General features: G+C 37.8%; 1 protein-coding gene across 7 annotated transcripts in view; it reads left to right on the top strand.

The window, feature by feature from the left end:
• Positions 1-22,818, top strand: part of LOC122558997 (protein bicaudal D homolog 2-like) — a 90,577-nt gene extending 67,759 nt beyond the window's left edge. The window contains exons 5-8 of one of the 7 annotated variants that reach the window (XM_043708046.1): positions 2,196-3,224; positions 3,564-3,715; positions 16,569-16,779; positions 22,679-22,818. In XM_043708046.1, the coding sequence (XP_043563981.1) occupies positions 2,196-3,224; positions 3,564-3,715; positions 16,569-16,779; positions 22,679-22,723 (1,437 nt within the window). In that variant the 3' untranslated portion in view covers positions 22,724-22,818. Of the gene's footprint in view, positions 1-2,195; positions 3,225-3,563; positions 3,716-7,647; positions 7,778-14,336; positions 14,644-14,748; positions 14,777-15,372; positions 15,735-16,568; positions 22,198-22,678 lie in introns of those variants that run through there. The other 6 variants (XM_043708047.1, XM_043708050.1, XM_043708045.1 and 3 more) reach the window with 6 other exon arrangements.
• Positions 22,819-22,858: the final 40 nt, after the last annotated feature.

Genomic DNA, 22,858 nt, shown 5'->3' with positions numbered 1-22,858 from the left:
AATTCACTTGTGGGCCACTGGCATTGCTGGCTGGCCAGCATTTATTGTCTGTTCCTAGCTGCCCTTGAACTGAGTGGCTTACTAGGCCAGTTTAGAGGGCAGTTGAGAGTCAGCCACGTTGCTGTGGGTCTGGAGTTGCATGTAGGCCAGACTGGGTGAGGGTGACAGACTCCCTTCCCTGAGGGTCATTAGTGAGCCAGATGGGTTTTTCCGATAATCAGCTATTATTTCATGTCATAAGTAGATTCTTAACTCTAAATTTTAAAAAATTGAATCCAAGTTTTAATTTAATCCCATCTGCCGTGACTGGACTTAAACTTGGATACTCAGGAGATTAGCTGAGTTTCTGATTAATAGTCTAGTGATAATATCTCTAGACCATCACCTCCCCTGTGGATGGGGACCAATATAAGTACCATGATGAATTAAAATGTTAACATTTATATCTAATGTTTGTTGAAATGTCTTATCGATCCTATTTATATAGACCTTGTCCTATCTTTGATTATAAAGCTGCTGCATTTAAGGTGGAGCTGGCTTGAAATATTTTAAATCATTGCTCAAAGTTTGTTGCAGTAATAACTTGCATGCAGTTCTCAAGGCAGTCTTAATCCTATTTTAGGTATATCTTGAGAATTGAAAAACTCTCCAATAATAGAAGCTTTCTTTATTGATAAAGTTGCATCATTTAACTAAAATAATACAACCTTCTAAAGCTTTGGATATTGAGTCACTGCTGTATCTTTAAAGCAAATACCTTTCAAGAAAGAAAACTGCTTACCTGAATGATGTATTGAACCAGACACAATTTTTGCTTCCCCCTGAGATTTGTCATTTGACGTTGCAGAAATTTAATTTGGCTGAGGAGGCAAGCCACGCTGCAGTTTCATGTCCCCAAGTGTCTTGTGGGCCTGACGCCTAGTAATTTTGGAGAGATGTCAGGTCCCGTACACAGCCATCCATCTGAACATGGTGTGCAATTAAGCCCCCAGCTGGCTAAGAGAGTACTTTCTTGACCTTAACTGAATATTTAGTTCAGAGGATAGAGTACCAATCATGTTGGTTGACCATTATGAAGCCTCTCAGTTGGCAATGCGGCTAGAATTGTCAACAAAGCCTGCAGTTTTTCAAATTATGAGCCACACACACTTCAATAATAATTGTGGCTTAATCAAACCTTTGGCTGTATTATATATCTAAAAATCAGCCACAGTTGCTGCAGTGTTTCTTGCTATTACTACTACCTAAAGACCCTAACTTTCTGGACCCGGCCCTCCTGGTTGTCTGTCTTAGCTAATTTGTGATTGGCAGCTTGAAATGGAGGTGTCTCTAACACCTACCTATTGTAACAGCTCCTACCTCTGACATTGAAACTATTTGTGCTGGCAGTCTCCCTTAGCCTTTCAGTTCCTGGGACCCTTTTGCCATTCTGAATCGACTATCACTTTCAGAGGCTGATACTTAATTGTCTGCCACCTGCAAAATTCTCCTCTGCATTGTTCTGCTGCAGGTACTTGGGGGGGTTCCACCCACAGTTCGTGATGGCAGGCTTGGGATCTGAAAGTAAAAGTTCAGCCCTCAAAATCCCTATCTAGGTAGTCTGCTTGATAATAGATTTTCACCAAAGTGGGAATATGGATATCTTAGACTAGAGCTGAAAATGTGTTGCTGGAAAAGCGCAGCAGGTCAGGCAGCATCCAAGGAACAGGAGAATCGACGTTTCGGGCATAAGCCCTTCTTCAGGATCTCCAGCATCTGCAGTCCTCACTTTCTCCTTGAATATCTTAGACTAGAGCAGATTTTGACAATTAGGACATGTATTGAATAGTCTGCTTTATAATTCTTCTTTGTGACCACTTCCTATAAGCCATACATTTTGTTTTCAATATGTCTCATTTACAGATGAAATTAGTACATGGTTTGCCTGAGATCTCCAGCGCTTCAACCAATATTAATCCATAACCAGCTTCACTGAAATATAGCTTTTCCGATCATTATTTCATTGCTGTTATAGGATATTGGTGTGAACAACTCGATGGTCATATTTTCTAATACTATGACAATGACTACACTTGAAATTTTCTCAAGTTGTAAAGTGCTTTGAGATGCCTTGGCACTGTGACCAGTCTGATATAAATGAATATGTTTCTTTTTCATTATGTCTTACCTTTATTTCTAACTGCAATGTATTTCAGGTGGAAAGGGAGAAGAACTCCTTGCTTGCTACTCTCCAAGAGTCTCAGAAGCAGTTAGAACATGCCAGAGGTGCTTTGTCAGAACAACATGAAAAAGTTAGCAGACTCACTGAGCATGTCAGTGCTATGAAGAAACTGCAGGCTAGCAAAGAACGACAAACTTCACTTGATAATGAAAAAGAACGCGACAGTCATGAAGATGGCGATTACTATGAAGTAGACATAAATGGACCTGAGATTCTGGAGTGCAAGTACAAGGTAGCGATAGCTGATGTAAATGAACTGAAGGAAGAACTAAAAAATCTGAAGGCCAAGTACACTGATAATGAGAACAAATATGAAAAGGAAAAGACAAGAAATGAAAGTGAAATCCAAGTATTGACAGAAAAACTTACATTACTGGAAAAAACTAATAAACAGGACCGGGACCAGGTAATCTGCCTTGAAAAGGAACTGAAGAAAGTGAGTGAAGTAGCTGAAGGAACCCAAGGTAGTTTGACTGTTGCTCAAGATGAGCTGGTCACTTTCAGCGAAGAATTAGCAAATCTATACAACCATGTTTGTATGTGCAACAATGAGACACCCAACCGGGTGATTCTGGATTACTTCAAGGAAGGCAAAGGTGTTCGCAGTAGTCCAGAAGGTAAAGAAAGAAAATCACCAGTTCTGCTGACAAAGGGACTTTTTCCAGGAGAGATGGGAAAAATTGAAAATGGTAATGGAGACACTGTATCATCATCTGGTTCACCTTTGCCCTCCCCATTGTCTTACTCCAGTGATCCACGTAAAGAGCCAATGAACATTTACAACCTGATTGCTGTCATTCGAGACCAAATCAAGCACCTTCAAAAAGCCGTTGATCGATCAACAGAACTATCCAAACAACGTCCTACGTCGCCTGAACTTGGGTCAGTGGCAGACAAAGACAAAGAAGTATTTATGGATGAGATCTTGAAACTGAAGTCCTTGTTAAGTACCAAGAGAGAGCAAATAGCAACACTGAGGACAGTACTCAAAGCGAACAAGCAGGTAGGAAAATTTTCAAAATATGAGCTACATACACTTCAATAATAATTCTGGCTTAATCAAACCTTTGGTTGGTAGGATCATCAACAAATTTAACTTTAATCAGCAAGCTATTAATGTTCACCAATTTATTTTCGAGTGCACTTCAATTAGCATAGCCTTAATCCGAGATCTATATATCATAGAAATGATGTTCATGTGCACAGGTTTTAGAATGCTGTTAACAGCTCAGATTTAATCATTGCCACTAATGCAAATAGTTTAGTTATAGTTATACATTGCATTTTTAATTTAATAATTAACATTTTGTATGAATTTCATAAAGTTGTATTTCTTCTTTAGACTGCTGAAGTAGCCCTTACGAACCTGAAAAGTAAATATGAGATCGAGAAAGCCATGGTCACAGAGACCATACTGAAGCTGCGTAATGAACTCAAGGCTTTAAAAGAAGATGCTGCTACTTTCTCATCCTTGAGAGCCATGTTTGCAACAAGGTAAAGATTATATTCTTAATTTTGGTTAAGTAGATAAGGTTTTTCATTTGTTCTGTTTCCTTTTCAGGAATTTTATTGGAAATTTATAACTATATGTTTGGGCACCTAAATTTGGACTTGGACTATCTTAAAAACAAAAGAGGTATAATAAACCTTTGGTGTCAAGGATAATAATTCTTTCAATATAAAAGTATGTTACAATTTCTGTAAATACTTAGAGCTTCTATAAAGATATTTGAATTTCAAGTAACTGACAGGAATGGTCATGTAAAATTTTAATTCCTAAGGTTTTCATCTAAACAAACTAATTAAATTCAACATTTGCAAACATTATTTAGTTAGTTGCCTGTTTTACCAACAACAAAAGATTAATCCATGTAATTTTTAACACAGCCAACAATCCCCAATCACAGTTCTGCTTAGATCTGCTCAGAAAATAGAAATTTTATTCTTCTGTGAACAGCTCAAAGCTATTATTTTGCTCTCAATGGACCGCTTCCTTTCCGTTTTCCCAAGGTCATTCCTGATTCTTAAACTGACTTTCAATGTGAGGATTGCACCAGAGATTTCTCCTTTCTCGATCAAGCCAAGCAAACGTTCTAATCTACTTTCGCACATTCTAACATTATGAAATAGGGGCAAAATAGTCTGCTTCACCATTTGTTAAAATTATGCCTGATCTGATTGTGCTTCAAATTCTACATTCCCATCTACCCCTGATAATCTTTGATTCCCTTGCCAAACAAAAATCTATCTACTGCTGTCTTAAAAAATATTTCATGTCCCTACCTCCACAGACTGCTGAGGCAGAAAGTTCCAAAGTCTTTCAATCCTTGGAGGGAACACAATTTTTTTCTTCAGTGTCCTGAAAAGGTGAATCCTAATTTTAGATTAATGCCTCCTAGTTCTGGAATCACCCACAAGAAGGAACATCTTTCCATATTCAAATAATCAAAACCATTCAGGGCCTTTATATATTTTAATCAAGTTACCTGTTACCTCACAGAAGCCTATAAATTATAACATGATGGGCAGGTTCATAGAATCATAGAATCCCTACAGTGTGGAAACAGGCACTTCGGCTCAACAAGTTCACACCGACCTTCCGTAGAGTAACCCACCCAGACCCATTCCCCTACCCTATTACTCTGTTTACCTTTGACGAATGCACCTATCCTACACATCTCTGAACACTATCTGGGCAATTTAGCGTGGTCAGTTCACATATCCTGCACATCTTTTGGACTGTGGGAGGAAACCAGAGCAGCTGGAGGAAACCCACACAGACGCAGGGAGAATGTGCAAACTCCACACAGACAGTTGCCCAAGACTGGAATTGAACCCAGGCTTCTGGCGCTGTGAGGCAGCAGTGCTAACCACTGAGCCGTCAATGGTGCTGCCCACAGTGAAAGGTTAGATGCAGGAAAGATGTTCCTGGTGTTGGGGAAACCAGACAAAGTTTAAGCATAAGGGGCAAACCTTTGGGACTAAAATCAAGAGAAATTTCTTCACCCAGAAAGTGAGGAGTCTCTAGAATTTACTAACACAAAGTTGGTTGAGGCCACGACATTGTGTTTTCACGAAGGAAGTAGATATAACTCTTGATGCTGAAGCGATTAAGCGATATTGGGAATGGGGAAACAGGATTAGGGTGCAGCTTGATGATCTTATTATATGGTGGAGCAAGCTCAAAGGGTTGAAGGGCCTGCTCCCTGTTTCAATCTTCTATGTATGAAGATTCAGCCACTATATGCTACAGTATGTTGAGTAACATTCTACAAGACCAAGTATGTTTTGTACTTTTATTATTTGCTATTGAAAGAATTGTTATCATTAATGGTACTGTGCTTAAGACAAGTATTGTGGCTTCTTCATCTTACTTTTACCAAACATTGACTATCTACTGTTCTTCATTCACCCTCCTATGATGAAGGTGTAGGTGTGAACTGTACCTTTGAGAGAGGAAGCTAGCAAGGACTGAAAGCAGTGTTCTGAACAAGATAACAATGTAACACTTGGTTGAAACAAATAGCTGGAGTTGTGTTGCTATGGAACAAAAACAAATTCGGCCAATCGTTTTAAATTATGCCCCAGAGATCAAAATCGAATCAAATTTGAATTTTACTGTTTGAGAGGACATCGGATCATTTCATTGGTTTGATGTTTTGAGATATAAAACTGGATATTTTGAACAGCTAGAGGAGAACTGTAAAGCCACCAACAAGTACAGACTGCCAGCAGAACAGCTCTCTTAAAGGTACAAGTCTATAAATTTGTGCAGCAGAACAGCGAAACCAACCTAGAGAAAATATACAGAGAAAAATCTACCAAGGAGAATCAGTAAAGCTGACTGGGTTTTGAAATGTGATTTTTCTTTAAAATCTTCATTGGGGTTTTTTTTTAATCAGACTAGTATTTTAGAGTGGGAGGTAAAAGATAGATTTTAAGAGAAAGTTGATTTTAATATTCTTTGTTGGACTTAAAGAATAAAATTGTTAATTTTTACTTGAAGAACTATCCCAAAGGTCACTACTTAAACAGATTACTGCGTGAGGTGAACTTTTTCTGTGTGGCTGGTTTAAATTAGCAGAGGGGTTTAGCCTGTGTTGTAACACCTCCCATTCTTTTGGTGGTGCATTGGCATCCTTCTCTTTCTCCGCCTTGTTTTCATTTTCATTCCATAATCCCTTCTAGCATGTCTTTTAATAGTCTGGTCCTTTATAGAACATTCCAAACTACTTGATGTGACTCTTTCCCAATCAATAATAGAGGGAAGATTTGCATTTATGTAACAAATTTTATGACCGTAGTACTTCAAAGTGCACTGACAGCCAATAAATTGCTTTTTGAACTGCAATTACACATATAATGTAGCAAATAACAATTTGGTAATGATCAAATATTTTGCTTTTTTAATTGATGTTGGTGCTGAATGGATATTGACCAGGGAAAATTCCCTGCATTTTTACATAATAGTGCACTGGCATGTTGAAAAACAAATCAAATTATATTCATCTAAACCAACAATCATGGGAGTTGGGAGCAGAAACAGGCATTCAGCCTCTTGAGCCTACTGCACCATTCAGTAGGATTTTGAGTTTTTCCCACATTCCCACCTATTCCTGATCTATCCTAAAAGGCAATCCCCAATTTTAAAACAGTATCTCCTAGTTTCGGATTTATCCCATATTCAACTCTCTCACCGCCAACACTACCTCATTAGTTATACAAATATGTGAAATAGGAGTAGAAATAGACCATGCAGCCTTTCGAGCCAGCTCTCCCATTTACAGACTGTTACAGTACAGAAAGAGGCGCTTCAGCCCATCACGTTTGCACCAGCTCTCTCAGTATTTTAAATTTAATGCTGATTTTCTGTCTTTTCCCCATAATCGTACACGTTATAGCTATGTAAATAATCATCCAGTGCCCTCTTGAATGCTTTAGTTGAACTTGGTCTCCACTACATTTCCATTCCAAGCTAATCATTTTGTAATGAAAGTCCATTGTTACCCCATAACCATTTCCCTTTGAAAGCTATGATCAAAGTGCTTGCTGTGCTCTTCGAGGCAGTGCCTTTAGATTGTCATTAATCCTCGGGTGGTTCTTGCCAGTTATTTTACCTATATCTCTTTTGGTAATTTGCAATAGAAACAGTTTCTCTATCAGAATAAGTGTTGTCAAATTTTAGACACTTTTTTCAAAAAAAATCTCTTTAATCTTCTCTGCTGTAAGAAGAGCAAACCCAGCTTCTATGGTCTCTCCTGAAATCTGAATTCCATGAATTCTGCATACAATTATAGTAACACAAAACTGCAATTCTGTCGTTACTGGAAATCAGAAATTAAAAATAGAGAATTTGTAGTGAGAAACAGTTAACTTTTCGGATCTGTGATAACCTGGAATATTAATCCATTTTTCCTCTCCCACAGATGTTGCCAGATAATTAAAATAGAACTTACCCAAACACCTTCCCTGGCCTGCCTTGGATTGAAAGTGATTGCCTTCTATTTTGCTACATTGAACTCCCATCTGCACAATTGCTGATTGACATACTCCCTTTGTAATTCATGCTTCTGTACTCTTTCTGAAAAAAAGAGGAAAATAATAATGTTTCCTCATTGCCTCCAAAAGCTCAAATTTGTCTTCTATTCTCTAAAATTCATAGTAAATCTAATCATGTTTGAAACACACTTACTTCATTGCCACTGCTGACCCCAACAACATTTGCTTCAGTAAATGTTTGACTTTTTCATTGGAGCACTGCAGCAATTGGATTGTTAAAATACAAAGTATAACCATTTTCCCCAAATATTATTAAAAATGGTTGTGATCATTAAAAATTGCATGAAACGATAACAGCTGAAAGCAAAGCCAGAGCAGAAGTGTGACACAGACAGGCTTCATGGACTGAGGTAAATTTTTGCAAAAGCACAAGGAGACTTTAATGAGTTACAAATATTAGATTAGATTAGATTAGATTAGATTAGATTAGATTAGATTACAGTGTGGAAACAGGCCCTTCGGCCCAACAAGTCCACACCGACCCGAAACCCACCCATTACCTAACACTACGGGCAATTTAGTCTGGCCAATTCACCTGACCTGCACATCTTTGGACTGTGGGAGGAAACCGGAGCACCCGGAGGAAACCCACGCAGACACGGGGAGAACGTGCAAACTCCACACAGTCAGTCGCCTGAGGCGGGAATTGAACCCAGGTCTCCGGCACTGTGAGGCAGCAGTGCTAACCACTGTGCTACCGTGCCGCCCACTTTGGCTCATTTCATTCTTCAAAGTCAGACTTTAGAAATTGTAAATCTGTGAACTTGGTAGTAGAAAAGCTGTTACATATTAAATGTAGACTTGTTGGTTTGATTGGCCTCTTTCAGTGCTGTAAACATTTTGATTATTTGTACTTTGAGTAGGGGGTTTGATAGATATTGGAAAGCCAACATATCTTCAGCATGACTGAAGAAATGACCAAAATGATAGATGCGGATAGTTTAGACAGATTTTGATCTATGTTTTAATCCTAAAGGAAGTGTTCAACTAAGTTTTATATGGTAGTCAAGATGAAATTGGATTTCTGACAAATTATTACCTTATTATAGGTGTGATGTTTTGTTGTATAAATGATGGTACAACACCACCTTCTCAAAGACAGTTGGGAATGGCAGTAGATTGCCAGCAGCACCCACATCCCATGAACAAATTTTAAAATATCTGACTGAAATTCCATAACTCTGATTTTAGGCCTCGATAGGGCCACATTTCCTCAGGGCTCTGTACTGGATCCAGCATACTCATTTCTATTCATCTAGAAATATGCAGAAATGTTTGACCATTCTTAAAGTGATGAGCAGTCTGAAGTTGTGATTAAAACTTAATGCAGAAAGTAGGAATTAGATTGACCAAATTAGACCTTCTAAATGCTAATTAATGAAACCAAATTTATAGTCATTCATTTGATATTCAGAAGCCTCAGAAATGTCTTTGCCAATGTAATATACCTTCTCAGAATAAAACATTACTCAAAATACCTAGATTGCTTAATAAAGTAAGCATTCCATTGCTTCAAACAATATTACCTTATATCAGCAATATTGCTTCTGATTGTTAAAAAAAAACCTGCGAATATAAAGATGTGGTTAACACACTATTTTTAATAAGGAAATTATGAACCTAAGAGTAGAAGCCTTCCCATTAGAGGATATATTATTCACATGAATTCATAAGCAACTATGATCTCATGCCACCTTCCAAACTGTTATTTCCAATACATCTTCCTTTCTGCTCAGCCAAGGATTCCCTTCAATCGTGCTCAATAGGATCCTCAGCCATGTCCATCTCATTTCCTGGACTTCTACCCTCACTCATTCCTCTCCCCTTCAGAACCACAGAGAGGTTCTTTTGTCTTATGTTTCTTTGCTTGATCACCGCATTCAACCAATCAACTTTCACCATCCAACATCTCCCCATCCCTTTCAGCATTCCAGAGATTCTATTATGTTAACATGCCATTCTACTCCACGATCACCCTGTTCTCCTTTCCACAACACTTGCGGTGAAAGCATAGGAGGTTCAATACTCGCACTTTATTTCCTTCCTCCTAACTCTTAAGGTTCTCAAATTTTACTTGTAATCCTTACAATTTAGCCTACTGTATTGAGTATCCATAATGTGGTGCCTTCTATTCTGGGAGATGAATCAGTAATTGGGTGACCAATTGCAGAACCTCTCTGTTCATTGAGCAATCTTGACCTAAAGCTTCCCAACGCTGACCATTTTAGTTTCTGCTCCTCTCCCACCACCCTTTTGGTATGCTTTCCTTTATTGGGACATTGGTTAGGCCTCTGTTGGAATATTGCTTGCAATTCTGGTCTCCTTCCTATCAGAAAGATGTTGTGAAACTTGAAAGGGTTCAAAAAAGATTTACAACGATGTTGCCAGGGTTGGAGGATTTGAGCTAAAGGAAGAGGCTGAACAGGCTGGGGCTGTTTTCCCTGGAGCGTGGAGACTGAGAGGTGACATTATAGAGGTTTACAAAGTTATGAGAGGCATGGATAGGATAAATAGGCAAAGTCTTTTCCCTGGGGTTGGGGAGTCCAGAAGAGGGCATAGGTTTAGGGTGAGAGGGGAAAGATATGAAAGAGACCTAAGGGGCAACTTTTTCAAACAGAGGGTGGTACCTGTATGGAATGAGCTGCCAGAGGAAGTGGTGGAGGCTGGTACAATTGCAACATTTAAGAGGCATTTGGATGGGTTTGTGAATAGGAAGGGTTTGGAGGGATATGGGCTGGGTGCCGGCAGGTGGGACTAGATTGGGTTGGGATATCTGGTCGGCGTGGACGGGTTGGACCGAAGGATCTGTTTCTATGCTGTACATCTCTATGACTCTATTCCAGTGTAAGCTTACCATTTTTCTTGAAATGTATCCAGGGGATGTTTTTATATCAATATGTAAAAGGCCATACAAGGGGTGGTACAGTACTGGATCTAGTTCTGGGGAAAGAAGTCGGACAAGTGTTCGATATGGCAGTGGGGTATCATGAAGGCGATAGCAACCACAACAGGGTACAGTTTATATTTGTTCTGCACAAGGAAACATATGACCTGTAAAAGATGAATTTTGATTGGGAGAAGGCAGATTTATTAAAATAAAGCAAGATCTGGTCACAGTAGACCAGGAACAGCCCCTTATGTATAAGTCCACAGCAGAGCAATGAGGGGCATTCCAAAAAGGACCTGGGGGGGAGCACAAGTCCAACATGTACCCTTTAGAGGGAAATACAGGAGCAATAAATTCAGAGAGCTCTGATGTCCAGCACAATTCAGGACTGAATAAAGAAGAGGAGCCGGGCTTTTAGTAAATCCAAATGGAGCAATTCCGCTGTGGCCCAAGAGGAATTCAGGAAGTGCAAGAGGGAATTTAAGAAAGCAGTTAGAGCAAAAGGGAGGCATGAACCGGACTTATGAACAGGATTAGAGAGAACCCTAAGATATTTTATATATAAATGTTTAGGTAAAGAGGTTAACCAGGGAGAAAACTGTGTGTGAAGCTGTAAGATATTGGGAGGGCGTTGAATGCATCCACCTCTTCAGCCTTTACTCTGGAAAAGGAGAACATAGGTATTGAATTTAGAAAAAAGGGACTGAGAAAATTGCACAGTTTGACATAGGAAATGGGGAGGTATTGGTGGTTCTGTTGGGCTTGAAAACAGGCAAAGCCCCTGGCCCAGAAATTGTGTCCAGGATGTTGTGGTAGGTGAGGCAGGAAATTGCATTGCTCTGGCGCAGGGGAAGTGCCAGAGGACTGGAGGATGGCTAATGTGGTTTCTCTTTTTACAAGAGATGGTGGAAGTGAACCAAGAAATTACAGAAAAGTAAGTCTCATATCAGTTGGAGAAAATTCTGAAGGAGTGAGTTTATACCTGTTTGGAAAGCCATGGGTTAATTAGGGATAGTTAACATGGCTTTTTCAGAGGGATTTGTGAATATTTTTTGAATATGTGATGGTGTATGAATGAAGGAAGTTCAATTGATGTGGTTTATAAGGGTGTTAGCAAAGCTTTTGTCAAGGTCCCATATGAGAGATTGACTGAGAAGGTTAAAGCACATGGAATTCAGGGAAACTTAGTGAGGTGGATCAGAAACTGGCTTAGTAATAGGACACAAAGGGTAGTGATTGAAGGCTGTTTGAGTGACTGGAGTCTGGTATACCACAAGGAGCACTGGCATAAATGATGCAGATGAAAATGTGGGGAGGAATGTTGGGCAGGTTTGCAGATGACACTAAGATTAGTAGAATGGTTGGTTGTGAAGAAGATAGTTGTAGGTTACAGGAAGATATAGATGGGTTGGTCAGATGGGCAGAGCTGTGGCAGATGGTATTTAACCCTGATAAGTGTGAGGTGAAGTACTTTGGAAGAAGAAGCAAGATGAGAGCTTATCTATTGAGTGGCAACTTACTGGGTAGCTTAGAAGAACAGAGGGATCTAGGAGTGATTATTCAAAGATCCCTGAAGTCAGCAGAGCACGTGAATCAAATAGTTAAGGCGGCATTTGCTTTCATCAGTCATGGCATAGAGTATAAGAGCAAGGAGGGAATGTTAGAGTTGTACAGATCATTGGTCAGGCCACAACTGGAATACTGTGCGCAGTTCTTGTCACCTCACTACAGGAAGGATGTGATAGCATTAGAGGAGGTGCAGAGGAGATTCACCAGGATGTTGCCTGGGATGGAGAAATTAAGCTATAAGGAGAGGCTACATAGGCTTGGACTGTTTTCTTTAGCCATGATATGAAGGTGCCAGTGTTGGACTGGGATGGACGAAGTTAAAAATCACAGAACGGCAGCTTATAGTCCAGCAGGTTTATTTGGAAGTACAAGCTTTCAGAACGCTGCTCCTTCAAAAGGTAGCTGGCAGTGCTCCAAAAGCTACTGCTTCCAAATAAACCTGTTAGACTTATAACCTGGTGTTGTGATTTTTAACTCTGTTTTCTGTAGAGCAGAGAAGAATAAGGTGTATAAGATTGAGGGATTTAGACAGGCTGAATAGAGAGCAGTTGGTTGAGGGATCAATCATGAGAGGGCAAGTTTTCAGGTAATGGTTGTGAGATTGAGGGGATTTGAGAAAAAATGTTTTCACTCACTGGGTGGTGGGAATCTGGAATACACTGCCTGAACAGAGAGTGGAGGCCAGAAATCATTCAATCATTAAAAAACATTTGAATGAATTCTTCAATCATCATATTCAAGGATAGGGGACAAGTGCATGAAATTGAGATTAGTGCACTTTTTGTGATAGTTATGTTGCTGCAGATGGAGTGAAAAAAGGATTCTTCTGCACTCTGAATCGATGCATGAAATGAAGAGAACTTCATGATTTGCTTAGGCATTTTACAGCTTTCTGTATTCAAATTGAGTTTAATTTCAAGTCATAACCACTATTCCCAATTTAGGGACAACAGCTGTTGGCAATGATTCTACTATTTCTGCCTAGATTGATCTTCAGTTTCTTTTCTTGTCCCAAGGCTATTCCCTTTTGCCTTGCACCAACAACTGTGTTGTCATTTAATCTGTCCTGCCTTCCACCGTTTGGCAGACCTTATTTGTGTTTGTCTTGCTCCATTAAAGGTTCAGTGCTCTCCTCACTGGCTTTTCATGCTCCACCCTGCATAAATGAGTGCATCCTGCATTGATTCCCAATCCACTGCTACTCCTGTCATTAATTGTTAGTTTCATGTTCTTTAGCCTGGTTTACAGTTCCTACGTTACTCCTGTCTTCCCAATTTGTAATAACTCTGAATTTAAACAGGATCAATTTATATTGACTTTAATCGGAGTACAAATCTGGTTATAATGAACTCAGTATAAAGCAGAAACATACAACCATCACAAGCAGTGAATATCAGTTTTGGTTGGACAAGTTCATTGACATCTGCAAACAGCTCCTTTTTTCTGATTTTTTTTTTTGTATCTCCTATCTCTTCAACTTCTCAAACTATCCATGAGTGTTAGACAGGAATCCATATTGAGATGCCCACCTTGAAAAAGTTCTGCTGTTGACTCTGGGATTTTCATCTTCATCTTTTCGCATGTTCACATTCACTACCTTATACCTCCTTGAGTATTATAAAGTATTTGCTGAACTTTACTTTCGCATATCCTTCCTCAGTGATTCTTTCTGACTCTGTCTTACCTCACACAGATTCCATCTTAAGTTCTTCGTGTCTGAAGGTATCCAAGATTACAATCTGGTTAAGATTATTTATGTATTATTTATTCTGCTTTGACCCCTTTCAAAACATTCCAATCTCTATTTTTAAAGGCTTATTATTTGGGACTGAGAAGGAATTTGTTTGCAAAGAAGGTTATGAATCTTTGGAATAGTCCATCATTGAATGTTTTTAATTGCTGAAATGACGGATTTTTGGGGTGACCGTAAAATCAAAGGTGTTGGCAGTTGGCAACAAAGTGGAGAGGAAGCTGTGGGTCTTTGATGATATTGAATGGCAGAGAAGGCTTTGAGGGATTGTATTGTCTATTCCTGATCCAAATTATGTTCTTGACTTTGCTTCCTTTATATTCCTTTTTATTTTGCTGAATTCTTAGTAGCATCTATCAACATTGTACTGGAGGCTATCCATAAATCAGAGCATTGAAAGTTAAGTGAGAACAAAATATGTTCAGATTTTGAATCAGTTAATTGATGGAGATTATAATCGCATTTGATACATCAGTAATAATGAAAGCAAATGTCTTTGAAAAACTACTACAAATGAAAGGAGCAAAACATTGTTATTGCTGATGTTTGTTCTTTAAACAAGTGATGAATTGATCTTAGAATTGAAGAAATTTGATAAACATTAACAGGAAAAAAATTAAAAGATGCAGGGGAATTTGGAGCTTTAATGTGGAACCAGCACATTGTTAAAATGGATTGAAGGAACAGCTTATTTGCTGAAATCTTTGATTCTTTGGTGAGATTTTCTTCTCTAATCATTCATAATTTATTATTATGCTTCAGATTTTTAAACTCTACAAAGATTCACCAGGTAGGATATGAATAGGTGTATGCTATTGAGACTTCTGTTGCAATTAACTCAGTGACTGCATGTTGGCTTTGTAGCAGTATGGGAGCTATGAAGTTTATGTTCTAGCACCCTCTGTTGTTTAATTACTGAATTCATGTGCTTGCAGTCACCATTTTGCCTCCCTGCTAAAGTAGTCATTCTATTTCTCGAGTCTGTCTTCATCCTTTTCTGGGGTCACCTCAAGTATTATATTTACAAGTGTTTGTGTGTTATTGGAATACTGTTTCTTCCAAAAAAAATCAATCAATCTGGCCTATGTTTGTTATTTCACAGAGCACACTTTAATTTTACCCCACAAATTTGATCAATGTTAAAGCAATTTTCAATGAAAATATGGAAATTCCTAAAATGGCTGGAAGAGAGAAATGCATTTTTAGGAATTACTCATTTTTCCTCCAATGTTCTTGCATTTTTCGCAGAACTGACTTACTTTGGGGTTTGGTTCCACAGCAGCGGTCTGCAACAATTTGCTCAAGTGTGAGCCTTGCATCACAATGTGTTGTCATGGAGTCCAATCACATACTCAATCTTTATCCAGGTATTTGTATTTGCTGCAGAAATCACTGTATAGTGAGTAATGGCCCTTGGCGATTTATCCTCCCTAAGCCCGGAGCACTGATGCTAGTTATGCCATCCTGACAGCTACTTCAGGTGAGACCGATGGACTCGATGGAAACCAGGGATTAAATAAAATACCTCCTTATCTGTATACACGGAAGTGTCTGAACCACTGGAGAATTAATTTATGCTTTTAAGATTATGTAAATTCAACTCTTAGATGTTATTTTGTGTATTGTCTTCATTTAACTGGAATTACTGAGGCAACATCTGAAGAATATGCAAGAAGGCTAAAAAAACCCTTTTTAGCTCCCCACAATCATGATGTCAGCTCGGCTGCACGATATAGAATCTATTAAATTTAATTTAGTTATGAAGCTCAGCTGCAAATCAAAAGTCCTAAATGCTATAACAAAATGGTTAGTCTTTAATGACTAATTATATTTTCTAATTCTGAAAGAAAGTATCAACTTTCCACTTCCCTCTGGCATTGTTTATGTGTGGAGTTTGACTGAGATAAGATGCATCAGGTGACTCTCTGAACTGGAACTGTTTTATTCTTGGTACTGTCATAACTATTCAACATCACAACATGTTGCCTTTGGTTGTCTCCTATGCTGTTGGTGTGAATGTTGATGCTTAGTTAAACGCGGCCTGTTTTCAACTTGTCTGGAGGTCTCCACATCTCCACTTGCTTACATCACTGATCATCATTGTAAACTTTATCATAAGAATATAACATATAACTTTGTCCATTTGTTATTTTATTCCTGGTTCAGACTTCTACTTGTGTGCTGTGCTCACTTTTGGGAAACATTTATGCTTTAAGAAAGCCAGGTTATTGTATCTCATTGCATTTGGCAATAGTAGTAACATGTATACCATAAATATTGAAATAGACTATGTAGGTTGCAGGTCTACATATGTTTTACAATCTTAAGTGCATCCAGTGCCATATATGGTTCTGTTCTACTTAATTGAAAAAAGTGATCCTAATTATATCAAGTTTAAGTTATTTTCTTACCTTTTTATTGTATTAAATTTTGATTTCTCCATCATGTACTTGCTGAGCTTCAGTATGTTTTAGATCAAGTTAACCTAGAACAGATGAAAATATCAATGGAATGAATTAACTAACCAAATGAAATGAATTAAGTGATGTTGCTTACTAGTAATTATTGGATCTATATTTCAGATGCGATGAATATGTAAATCAGCTGGATGAAATGCAGCGTCAACTTGCTGCTGCTGAGGATGAGAAGAAGACTCTGAACTCTCTTCTTCGCATGGCCATTCAACAGAAACTGGCATTGACTCAAAGGCTGGAGGACTTAGAGTTTGATCATGAGCAGTCCAAGCGTGGCCGAACCAAGTCGTGGACCAAAACCAGAGCTAACAACCCCAGTGTAAGTCATGTTCGCTCTTGTGTTGTCAGACAAGAGGGAGTAGTTGTCAGCAACCAGATGTATTGCAATGAGAAATACAAAATCTGCTGTGATTGATTGATTGTGATATACAAGGGATTCACAAGAGGTTGGATAGTAAATAGGTGTAATGCTTTGGTGTGCAGCACAGTATTAATGCCCTGTTTTCTTAGCATTGCAATATGTTAATCTGTATTGGATTGTTAATTGTATGGAGATGAAGTAATTGGATTAGTGTGGCATATACACTTTGTAATTTAAGGCTTTAATTGCGATACCTGTACATTATATGGGTACTGTGGTATCTCTGAGCTGTCAATTCATTCTATCAGCTTGCTCCCACACCACTGTCTGAAGTCTGTATAGTACAAATGTGCTTTTGTTTTTCTCAACCAGTTTGGTTTGCACTTCATCTTCCAAACAAAGGGTTACATTTAACAATTATGTTTTGCATACGTTTACAGTATTGATATATGCAAATTCATCCCATCTCCATTTAACCTTCAATTTTGTTTTACCAAAATTGTAGTTAAGGTTGTGCAGTTTTAAAAATATTGAGAATTGTAATTTCCAGAATATAAAGGATGTTGGAGTTTTATATCTACTAATGCTGTTCTTGAACCCTTTTTTAAGTACAATAATGTGTGAAGATTATATCCCGAGCAAGAGACAGATTTTTGTCTGTGTATTCCAGTATTGGAAACACAGTACCATGCTTCAGTGTTAGTTCATGCCACTGGTGCTTGCAGGCTATAAATTTCAAATTGTTTGTTTATTCGAGCACAGGAGGTGTGGAACTCTGAATTATGTGAGACAATATAGGACATGGAGGAAATCCTCGTATTAAATACGAGTAATTTCAAAGCTGGCAGTGAATGTGTTAATTTTTTGTTTCATAAGATTGTGCTTTGAATTCAACAAATACAGGGACTGTGACTGCAGCAGTATACGTTATTTACATAGAACAGTATGTCTGCGCTGACCATATTCTACACTAATCCCATCTGCTTGCACATGGTTGGTATCCCTGTATTCTCTGCCTGTTCATGTGTCTGCCTAAATATCTCTTACACATTGCTATTATATTTGCTTCTACCACCTCCCCAATAACGTGTTCCAGATGACTCTCTAAGTTTTCAAAGAAAACTTGCCTTGCACCTCTCCTTTTAAACTTCCACCTTAAGTTTATGTATCCATGTTCCTCATAATTTTATATACTTCTATCAGGTCACCCCTCAGCCTCTGACTCTTGTGAAGACAATCCAAATTTGTCAAACCTCATACACTCCAAACCAGATAAAATCCCCGCAAATCTCTTTTGCATCCTGGTCTAAAGCCTTCCTACAGTGTGCTCACCAGAATTGCACATTACACTTCAAATGTAGCCTAAAATATTATACAGTTGCCCCAACATTACTTGCCACCTTTTATACTCAATAGCTTGATTGATGTAGGCAAGCTTGCCATAAACCTTCCTAACCATCATCTTCACTTGTGTTGCCACTTTCAGGAGTTATGGATTTACACTCAAAGATTCAATACTTCTAAGGGTCCTATCATTTACTGTAAACTTTTCTCTTGCTTTTGACCTCCCAGAATGCATCACCTTGCTTGTCTGAATTAAGTTCTATTGGCCATTTCTCTACCCAACTTTCCAACTGATCTACATCCTGCTGCCTTTGACAACATCCTCACTATTCACAGCCTCCAATTTTCATATTGGAAAGTTTAATAACAGTTGGAGCATTTGATGCTGTTAATTTAAATAAGCACAAAGTGAAGCGCACACAATGGACTGAGGGTGCACCAAATTGGGTAAGAACTGTTGTCAAACATATGCTGTCTGGCACAAATTTCCTTCACCTCGGCAAATCCCTCCTGAAGCAATATAAGAAACTATTCCATATCCTGCCATTTCTCATTGTCAGTAGCTTTGTGCTTTTAATACCCCCACATTGCATATAAGTAGTTGGGAGATTTGTGTTAATAATATGAAAATACAGACATTGCCTATCTTGTGGTTCCAAAAACTTATCATACTATGACTTGGAATATTCATATCTTGTTTCACTTCATTCTTTAAATAAACTTTATTCATCTCCATTTTCTTACTTTAAAAAGATCGAATACAAAATAGCTACATGCTAGCAATGTATTTAAATTGTAGATCCAGATTTCTAAATGAATAAAGTTAAACTATTTTGTATACTAACTAGCCACAGTGGGTCAAAAGACTGCAATTGAAGACTCTTCTGCTCCCAGTTCATACTGATGTTTATGTATCACTCACTAGTGTTTTGTAGGTAGTAAGAAATATTTATCATTTCTAGAATCTGAGTTCTACAGTAAATGAACAATAATTTCTGCTGTTAATATTAAATGTTGATTTGCCATTTTTCCCATTTGGTGCTACTGATTGCGAGTATGAGTTCACAGACAAAATAACAGAACAAGCTTTGTTCTTTTAGCTACTCTCAGTGCACTATTACAAATTACTGTTCTGTCTGAGAGCTTTAAAATTACCTTAAAGTAGAATTTAAAGAATTTTTTCTTCAATAACTTATGACACAGCAGAGCTAATGAAGAGTTGAACATTTAAAAAAATTTTTGGAGCAACTTGTGATAATGAACCAGAAATTTGCCATTGTTGAAATCATGTAAACAAAGTATTTGTTAAATTCAGTCTTGGTTTAGTTTTCTGTGCTGTGCAATCCTTTGAAGGCCTTTGATCTACAGATAATTAACTTCTTTACATTGTGGGCAAAGCACCAGTGGTTTGAATTAACCTAGCATTTAGATATGTGATATTTAACGTTTTTACTATATTTGAAGCAGATGCACAGTTGCTCCCATATTTCAAGAATATTTTAATGCAGTGATTTCCCTTTACAAAACACAAGTAACAAATTTGACACTTTAAGGCAGATATGTAAAACAACTTGGGCAGATGTTCAAAATGTGTCTCAAGTTATAATTCAATATTGTGATTTGATGTGACCAACTTGCTGTAAAATTTAGAATATGCATCTATATACATAGTGTTACCTAATTGCTGTTATGACTCAGCAGGTGAAATCCATATAATGCCTACCTCTGTAGCAGGCTGTCTATCCTTTGGCTTCTGGCTGTATTTGCTATTGCTTATAGAAGTCTGCATACAAGTCTGCATGTGTCTCTTATCTAATGACTTTGTAAACCTATTCCTGTGATAAATAATCTCTTTGCATGGCCAACATCAGGTCACTCAATACTTGTGAGGTCAACTTCCTATAAATGGTCCTCAACATGTTATACGTTTGTGTATGCTTTATGTTCCAGAGTAATTCAAAAATGGTCAGTTTTGATTGCTAACAGCCCACAGTTTGCATTAACAGATTAATGTGACTAGCAAAACCTTGTGCTATGCATTCTTCTTGAATTGCTTCTTGTGCAAGTGGTAATTTATAATGAGAGTTTTGGCTAATTTTTTTTATTTTCCCTTTTTCAGCGATAAAAGTCCCTGGAGCAGGACTTTGCAGTCAAGAGTGCAGTTTTAAAAAAAAAGTTCTAGTGTAGTCCATTGCACAAAATGACCTAATAGTGAAGAGAACACTATTGAACCACATTAATAATAGAGGCAGTATATTTGCTGCCTTATGTTGTTTGCACTACAAGTTGCAAACATGAACAAAATTACATTATTAAAATGGCTGCTGCAGGAAGAGAAACTCACAAGTGTTGAAGAAATCTTCAATAATTTGATTAACATTATGCTTTATGATATAATATTACACAATATTGAGATGTTATAATATTCATATGTTTCCCAGTTATTCATTGATTTTAATCAGATGTTAAACCTGTGCACTTTTGATATTTTTTTAATTATTAGAAAGGTAGAAAATGCTGGAGTTTGTTGATATAACTCTACCGGTAGTATCTTTACTTGGTGTGATAGGGTTCTGCATCTGCATGCTGCAGAGGAGTCAGTTATATTTTTAACCTGTGTTCAAATTATATTTTTACACTACCGGGATTTGTGCTTCAGCATTTTCTCCATTAGAATTTTTGTTTTGCATATGTTAACTGCCACTTCTAAAATCCAGGGTGATCCAATTCTGGGGTTTTCTTGCATATTATTCTTAGGAATAGCTCAATGTAACAAGGAAAAAAACTTGACTTTTTTTCTGGTAATGGTAATAAGCACTTGAAAAGTAGTATTACCAACAAATTCCAGGATTTCTGGGTATTAAAAATATCAAGTATCATTGATTTAATAGAATTTTTTACAAAGGCGCCAAATAAATTCCATTTTGGAATTGTCTCCTTATTTCTTTTTTGTTATTGTGCCAAAACTTGGTACACCTAGAAGAAAAATCTAAAAGATTGTTTGTTGTGGGGTGTTCTGTTTCCATGCCTTCATTTTGTTAATCCTGCCAGTAGTGCCTTTGATGATTTTGAACAGTGTGCTTGTTCCTACAATTGTTTTTGCAAACTAAAAAGTATTCAAATTTCAAAAAGGATTAAGCAATAAGTGCAACTGAGAACCCCCCTTTTGCACACAATTTCCACTGTAGTCTTAATTTTACAAATAAATTGTATGAAATTCTTTTATGTTGATGATACTTCTGAAATGCAGATTCATGCAAATTCAGGGGATGCTATTTTGGGAACCAAATCAAGTGAGTTTGGACTCCTAACAGACACAATAAATTGTATTAACACATTTGTGGTTACAGTACAGATGACTGTATCACACGTATCTTAGCTTTGGTGATGGACGCAAATAACTGGTATTGTTAGCAGATGTGAAAACATTAAGACATTAACTTTCCTTACCAGCTGTGTAATCATTGTGTAAGTTCAGCAAACAGAAAATAGATGCTGCATCAACAAACCATAAGCCATGGATTAAACTGGTGAGGTTTGTTGAGGACAACTTCTGACAAATTGGTTGAATATAGAAATAACTTTAAATAAAGTGCAATTTAAATGATGAATTTTACATTATTGTGAAAGATATTTTCTGTTCGCTGGAAGAATGGTGTGGTTCTTAACTTTTTTTGTTACAGTATTGATCATATGCTCAGTAACATTAAAAATGTACTTCATGTGGGTATTTATTTGAAGCAATTTTCACAGTACTGTATTATTTTTATGTGCATTATCATTTAGTGGCAGGTTGGCTTAAACATAATGTTATATGCATGTGTGCCAGCCTAGAGACCTTTACACAGATTTTTTTACATAATTAATTGAAGTTTTTTAAACTGTGTGGAACTAAAGGCTTCATAGACTTTGAAATATTGAACATTGGACTTGCAAACATGTAAAACCTGACAAAAGATTTCTTGTACCAGGATTGTATCTGTGTAAAGGTAATCCTATTGGCTATGTCAATAAATGTGATTACAAATAAAACATTGAGTCTGGAAATTTTTTATTCTTCTGTTTGTATTAAATAAATGAGAAATTGCCTACTTTCTTATGATCATTAATTTTGAAAGTCAGTGAATTTCATGAAATCTGAGTGGCTGTAGCACAGAAGCAACCATTCGCCTGGTGTGTCTGTGCAGCCGCGAAGAGCAATTCATGTAGAGCCATTGCTTCCCATCACCCTGCACATTCTTCCATTTCACATAATGATTCAATTCCCTCCAGGATGCCTTGATTTGAATCTGTCCTTGTCATGCTGTCAGACAATGCATTACAGGTTTAAACTACTGCGTCAAAATATTTTTCTCCCTTCATGTCCCCGTTCCTACTTCTGCCAATTATCTCAATTTTGTGTCCTCTGATTCACAGAATCGTTTCGGCACAGAACGAGACTATACAGCCCATTATGACTGGACATTGTTTTATTCGAATGCCTCAGTTAAACCTGCTTCCAATGCATTTCCAGGTAGTGCATTCAATACCCTCAATGAACTGGATCGGTGGTCTGTGATGAAGAGTGATACCAGAGACCGAGGTTCAACTCCTATACCGGCTGAGGTTACATTTGAAGTTCTGCTTCCTCGATGGTGCCTCCCCCCTCTATGCCACCCTCTGTCCCGCCCCACCCCCCTCTGTCCCGCCCCAA

Source organism: Chiloscyllium plagiosum, chromosome 18, assembly GCF_004010195.1.
Source record: "Chiloscyllium plagiosum isolate BGI_BamShark_2017 chromosome 18, ASM401019v2, whole genome shotgun sequence".
In the NCBI taxonomy this organism is placed as follows: Eukaryota; Metazoa; Chordata; class Chondrichthyes; order Orectolobiformes; family Hemiscylliidae; genus Chiloscyllium; species Chiloscyllium plagiosum.
The sequence above is the reverse complement of the archived record's forward strand: the minus strand, read 5'-3'. Positions and strand labels throughout refer to the sequence as shown.